Source organism: Sinocyclocheilus anshuiensis, unplaced genomic scaffold (assembly GCF_001515605.1).
Source record: "Sinocyclocheilus anshuiensis isolate Anshui unplaced genomic scaffold, SAMN03320099.WGS_v1.1 scaffold63, whole genome shotgun sequence".
NCBI classification, from domain to species: Eukaryota; Metazoa; Chordata; class Actinopteri; order Cypriniformes; family Cyprinidae; genus Sinocyclocheilus; species Sinocyclocheilus anshuiensis.
Genome location: NW_015552625.1, coordinates 844733 through 851764, shown reverse-complemented (window position 1 = coordinate 851764; position 7032 = coordinate 844733). Strand labels below are relative to the sequence as shown.

General features: G+C 38.6%; 1 protein-coding gene across 4 annotated transcripts in view; it reads right to left on the bottom strand.

Annotated features, from left to right (window-relative positions):
• vcla (vinculin a) overlaps positions 1 to 6780 on the bottom strand; it is a 49928-nt gene extending 43148 nt beyond the window's left edge. For all 4 annotated transcript variants that reach the window (XM_016457859.1, XM_016457860.1, XM_016457861.1 and 1 more), the window contains exon 1: positions 6406 to 6780. In XM_016457859.1, coding sequence (XP_016313345.1) covers positions 6406 to 6573 — 168 coding nt within the window. In that variant the 5' untranslated portion in view covers positions 6574 to 6780. The remainder of the gene's footprint in view (positions 1 to 6405) is intronic.
• Between the last annotated feature and the right edge of the window lie 252 nt (positions 6781 to 7032).

Below are 7032 nucleotides of genomic sequence, written 5' to 3'. Positions count from 1 at the left end.
TAAAGTTGGGCATTTTAACATGGGGAGTCTATGGGATTGACTCCCTTTTGCAGCCAGCCTCTAGCGGCCAGTTGACGAATTACAGTTTAAGTCACTTCCGTGTTGGCTTCACAGAGAGAGCGGGAGGTTGCCGCTCGGGCATTACAGGAAAGACGAAATGAAAATGACACCGAAGCTTTTCTGAAGATGGTCAGTTCTTTTCAAAGATACATTTATATAAAAACACCTGCGCTGCATTTTAATTTTGAAACGTGCAGTGATCAGTTTATTCAACGAAGTAATAACTCAATGTATGGGAAACAATGGACACTGCATTAAGTCAAATGGCCAAGTGATAACAAAAATAAAAGAGTTCACCAAAACCATTTTTTGAACCAGGCTGTAAACATGTTTTTTTCTGGTGTAAAGTTGGGCATTTTAACATGGGGAGTCTATGGGATTGACTCCCTTTTGCAGCCAGCCTCTAGCGGCCAGTTGACGAATTACAGTTTAAGTCACTTCCGTGTTGGCTTCACAGAGAGAGCGGGAGGTTGCCGCTCGGGCATTACAGGAAAGACGAAATGAAAATGACACCGAAGCTTTTCTGAAGATGGTCAGTTCTTTTCAAAGATACATTCATATAAAAACACCAGCGCTGCATTTTAATTTTGAAACGTGCAGTGATCAGTTTATTCAACAAAGTAATAACTCAATGTATGGGAAACACTGGACACTGCTGTAAGTCAAATGGCCAAGTGATAAAAATAAAAGAGTTCACACATATTACACAGCCTGCTGCTCATAACTGCTTAAGAGTGCACTGGCCACGAGCGATGACATAGTGGATGCTATTGTCCGACCTACACACACATTTCACGAGGAAAGTTAACGTGCACGTTATAATCAGCCCAGAAGTTTTGAATGAACTGCATAGTTTCTACTTTCACTTGTTGCACTTATGAATATGATAACTTTCCGGCATCAATTCTAGTATTATTACATAATACATATGTATCATATGTATATACATAATTATGCTTTCGAAACGATCTGTTTTGCCCTGCCATCATTAGCTGAAGCTGTATGTGAACAAGAAGCGGCTGCAGAGTGTGAGCTGCTCCGTCTCTCACGCAGCCAGAGAGAGATTCTCCGGTGTTCCGCAACAACGCTTAGCTGCCCGCAGATGCGCCTGCCTATAAATCGGCCTAATCTGCAGCACAATCGGCCAATGCCGATTAATTCAAAAATGCCAAAAATCGGCCGATTAATCGGCCGGCCGATCAATCGGTCAACCTCTAGCACCTGCAGTAAGATGCCTCTCCCTCAGCCGAAAGCAGAGCGGGTGCTACTGCATTCTCTCTCCATGATGGCTGTTTATATAACAAGGCTCCTGGTCTGTCACAGCACTCTGTCATCTGTTGACTGTTTACGCTTGAACTCAGAAGTATCTCTCATTGATTCCCACAACCTCCGCAAAGACGCACGACTCCTTTAAAGGGAAACACTGCACGCACACCGGCGGATCCATAAAAGGTTTGACTTTATAAAGGCCCTCAAACGCACATTTGGCAGTTTTCATGGTGTCAAACAAAGCATATGGGTAACAGAAAGACAGACTCAAGAGGCATCAGTGCATTGATTGTGTACTTTTGATGCATAATTAATGCAGAGTGCTTATAGCAGTTGTAGCTTCACTAAAAGGCTGTTTGATCTCAGGTGCATTAGTGCTATGATAATGGGTTTTGAGAGAGCAGCCCAGGTCAGCAGCTGCTCCGGCTCCTGTCTATCGGGCCACTGTCAGATATCATTAAAGACAATTCAGATCATTTCAGCAAACAGGACTGAGGAAGCCAGACTTGAAGGACTTGTGCACTGTAGACGATTACAATTAAGTACAAGCCCAAGGTACACTTTGACCAATTCTCACTATTAACTAGTTGGTTATTAGCATGCCTGTTATTAACATATTGGCTGTTTATTAGTACTTATAAAGCACATATTCTGCGTGACCATATTCTAAATCCCTAATTCTAACCAATACCTAAACTTAACAACTACCTTACTAACTATTAATAAGCAGCAAATTAGGAGATTATTGAGGTAAAAGTCGTATAGTTAATGGTTTGTTAATAGCAAGAATTGGACCTTAAAATAAAGTGTGACCTAACTAAGAATACCATTGAGTCTGTTTTGAGATTTGTCTTATGGATAATGTTTGTCACTTTAGCAAAAGTGATAGACCAATATACAGTATTGGTTTATATTTGACCATTTTGAGATTATTGGTCAAACATCATTACATTACACTTCTGTTCTGTTTATGTCCATTTGGCTGATTATCTTCATCTTCATCCTTCATCCTCAGTTCTTTATCTCAGTTCGACAATATTGTAAATTATGAGTAAATATTGTATAAAATAAGGTATTTTTAGTTTATTTTTTAAAGGAATTAATACTTTTATTCAGCAAGGATGTATTGAATTGATCAAAAGTGTCAGTAGACATTTATAATATTGCAAAAGATTTCTATTTTGAATACTAGAAATTGAGCTGTTTTGAAATTTCTATTAATCAAAAAATCCTGCAAAAAAAGTTGATCATTATCATTGATCATGATAAATGTTTCATGAGCACCAAATCAGCACATTAGAACGATCTCTGAAGGATCATGTGACATTGAAGACTGGAGTGATGACTGCTGAAAATTCAGCTTTGCCATCACAGGAATAAATACTTTTCAAAATATATTAAAATAGAAAACAATTATTTTAAATTGTAATATTATTTCACAATATTACAGTTTTTACTGTATTTTTTTTTTTTTTTACAAATATACGCAGCTTTAGTAAGACTTCTTTCAAACACATACAAAAAAAAACTCACCAACCACAAACTTTTAAGTATTATTTATATATCAAATGTTATATTCTACAGTGGTCGATACTGAGATCAGTCAACCACTACAGAAAAACTCACACAGGCATTTTTTTTTAGTTCCTTTCTTTCCTTCATTTTGTTAGGGGTAAATTTTGAGAAATGTATTAAATAACACTAATTTCAAACAGATACAAATTTTAAAAGATTGTATATGTTCACTGTCACAGTTAGAATCATCTCAGCCCTCATAAAAGAGCTGTGCAGATTTTCATCTATATTGTGATTCATAGAAATCAGACTGAAGCATTATAATGCAAACATTCAAGCCACTCAAAATACATTCTCTATAGTCAAGGCTGGATTTATTTTGTGAAGAAGTCACAATGGAGACTTGCTTTAAAAAGAATATGCCTGTTTAAAGTACTTGAGGGATTATGGGAGCTGGGGGAAGCAAACTGCAAACAAGATTATGCTTGTGTCATCAGTGTAGGTCTTACTATGACATTGTGATAGATCTGTATGAATGACTGGGATTATCTGCAGTTTAACACATTTCATAGAGCATCAGCTCCTCTCACACAATCATTTTATCACTAAGGGAGTTTTCCATGCAAGTGGCATTTCACTAATGTACTTGAGTCTGGCTTTGGGTTACTAGGTCATGTCTTTAATCACTGCATTTTGCTGTTGAATGTGACGTTAAAACAACAGCAACAGTTTACATATACTGTAGCTCTGCACTACTGCTGACTCCAAAGGGAATCTAAGAGCTTAGCCATGAATGACATAAACGGCACACATTTACAAATGCATATGGCATATGGATGGTATGCCAGTGGCTCTCTTCCAAAGCACTGTGACAGACTTGGCTGAAAAGACGGACGGACGGACAGACAGACAGAGATGGAGACTCCCCTCCATGCCAGACCCCTGCTGTCTTCTCCGTTAAGATCCAGAAAAAGCATTCAGAGAGAAGAAGATAAAATAACTCAAATAGTCCATATGAATCCAGGTAGATCTAGTTTGCTATTTCTCACTGGCTTTATTCCAGCCCTTCCACACACAGCAATGATCATTAATCAGTTCAAGTAACAGACTAATACCAAATATGGTTCTGGATTGTATCTATTAGGCCATATCTAATATTCTGTGGAAGCATGAAGTAGTGAGAGTCAACATTACAATAAACAATTACACAATCAATTCCTTATTTGTAACAATTATAGGGTCATTATATACATATTAGTTAACTAATATGTATATAATCTAATCTCTTTCCACAATCCCACAATGGCCAAGAGAATGTTGATAATCTAAACATAGAACAGTCTCCAAGATACAGACTGGTCTTTAGAGTGAGAAGAGATATAAAACCTCTTCCCTCAGCCTTGATTTTGAGGCTTGGTTGATGTGCTGGACACTTCAGCAGTAACAGGTGCCGCATATGAGGGGGATGGGGTGTGTCTCCAGTGAAGACGCTGACACCTTAGACTTCCTCAAGCCAGCAGGGAGTCACTTTCCCTGCACATGAAACACCCCTCCAGCCATGCACCGTGAGACCGTGTTACTTCCCAGGCTAGAAGACCTATTTATTCCCGGCACAAAATGCTCACTCCCTATTTGTGACTTACTCGCTTACATTAGGAGGATTCTTTTCACGTTACTTAATGACGGCTGGGAGTAAATTATCTTGTTACAAATAAACAAGAAGAAATAGCCTAACACTTGACAGCACCTCTGACGTCTCAACACAGGTCCTGCTTGAGTTAAACCATATACTTGTGAGAACATACTGTATACAACTCACAATAGAATAGAATAGAATAAAATATATATCTACAGGTATAGACTTGTTAAAACAAATATGTTCCAGATGGCTGAAGGCATTAAATCACTTAGAACACATTACAGATGAGAGCAGAACAGAACAGAACAGAACAGAACAGAATAGAATAGAATAGAATAGAATAGAACAGAACATTTAACACAGAATGATCAAGAGCCTTGTTTAAGTTATTTTAAACACATACACACACACAAATAAATTGAATTGAATTGAATAGAATAGAAGAGAACAGAATAGGTCTACAGGTATACTGTTATTAAAACAAATATGTTTAAGATGGCTGAAGGCATGAAAACACTTAGAACACATTACAGAATAGAATAGAGAATATAGAATAGAAAAGAATAGAATAGAGAATATAGAATAGAATGCCAGCTTGTTCACATCAGAAAGGTCAAAATCAAACTCATAAATAATATACATGATTCTATATCTTTTCGGTATATAACACATATTACGTGCATTTTCTACACTACCACAGTAGTAAACACTCTGCTAGCAATCAAATTAATTTGTTAAAATATTTACTGCTTCAATAACAGATTGTTGTTGTAATTTTCTTCAAATAGAGACTCACTTATTGAGACCAGAGAGGAAGAAGAACATGCCAGCAAGGTTCTGTCCGGTTGCTGTGGGTACACTGGGAAAATAATGGTACAACACTCTTGGAAGTTTCTGGGATTGATGATTCTGTTTTTGATGTTTCCTGGAACTAACAAAGTTCTTTTCTAAACAGATGAACTCCTTATACAGAGAAGAATATTGCCCACCTATAAAGACTCCACTATACCACAATCACTTCACCTTTATGATGAGGAACATCACATATATGATGTATATGATGAGCATCACAGCTTCCAACCAGTTCACTTGTTCACAATGCTGTAACTACTCCTATACAGGATAATGCATTTATTACGTCTAAAATCATGACAGCATTGGAAAGTTTACAGCCTATCTTTAACTACAATATCCCTCTGCTCTTACTGGTTGTGTCAGGTTAAAAATAATTTAGCTACTGTACACTCATTGTCATCTTTTTCAGATGTAGGAACTTTAGTTTGTGTGTGAACTATGTTTTAGAAGAAAAAAAATACAGAAATCTGACACTGCCTAACACTTCCCCAACACGTGCTCTGCTTCAGTCCATCTCCTCACTGACCCATGAGGACCATGTGTTTACATCAACTATTATTTCCTTTAACCAAAAACTAAGAAAGTTAATTATTAATTATTATATATTATTTTAGATGTGATTATCAAACCAAAACCAGTATGATCAGTTTACACTGACTGTTGGTATTTTCAATTCCTATTGCAACACATTTACCTGATCAGATCACGACACTTCACCCTCCCCCAAAAAAGCCACGGTTAAAAATAATTTCCACCTAAATACCAGTGTTATTGTTACTAAAACAAAGCAATACATTTTCACAGGAAATTGGTGTCAGTCACCCACTGTCATGAAAAAGAAACAAAATGACAAAGTTTCATACTAAGTGAAGAAGACCTCATATTTATTATGAGGTAGCAGCAATAACTGCAGTGCCTATGGTATTTAGGAAGACACTGTGGTTACCATGGTAATTCTTTATAAGGGGAGATGTTTTAACGCAATGAAGTGCGCGTTGATAAGTTCAATAAAAGAACAGATCAACTAAAAGAGCAAGAAGATGCTGTATGGATGACAGGACTCTCACCCGCACGAGGTTGCTGACAGCCGCTTGCACTGCCGCCACTGGGCTGGTGAGATCTGGGATCGCTTTCCCATCAACTTCGCCCTCCTCGTGCATGATAACCAAGTGGGATATCTGCTGAGCCACAGGCTCCAGGATACTCTCTATCGTCTTGGTGTGGAAAACTGGCATCCTGAAATCTCAATATCCTCAACACAAGTGAGAAAACGGCACGAGTTCGCTCTGTCCTGCGCTTTCCCCCGTTATTTCTTCCAAGGGCACCACGATCCAAACGTCTATTCCCAAGTCTATTCCACTCATGCAGAGAAATCCCTAAACACCTCCTCAATGACCGAAGCCTTCTTGTGGATAACCAAAGCACGGCGCCGGTGAGCGCGAGAGAACGCACGGCTTAAAAGAGCCAGTACTCGTCAACTAATCAGCGCCGAGGTTTCACGCCAGGCGGAGCATCTGATTGGTGCGCGCTGACGCTATGTCCACTCTCCTCCGCCCCTCCCTACCTGTGATAAGAGCTTCCCTGACTACGTCATGCAGGCAGTGGCCAATAGTGATGGGAAGTCCGGTTCTTTTCCGCGAACCGGTTCTTTCGGACAGTTCGTTTCAATGAACCGGTTAAAAAAACCGGTTCAT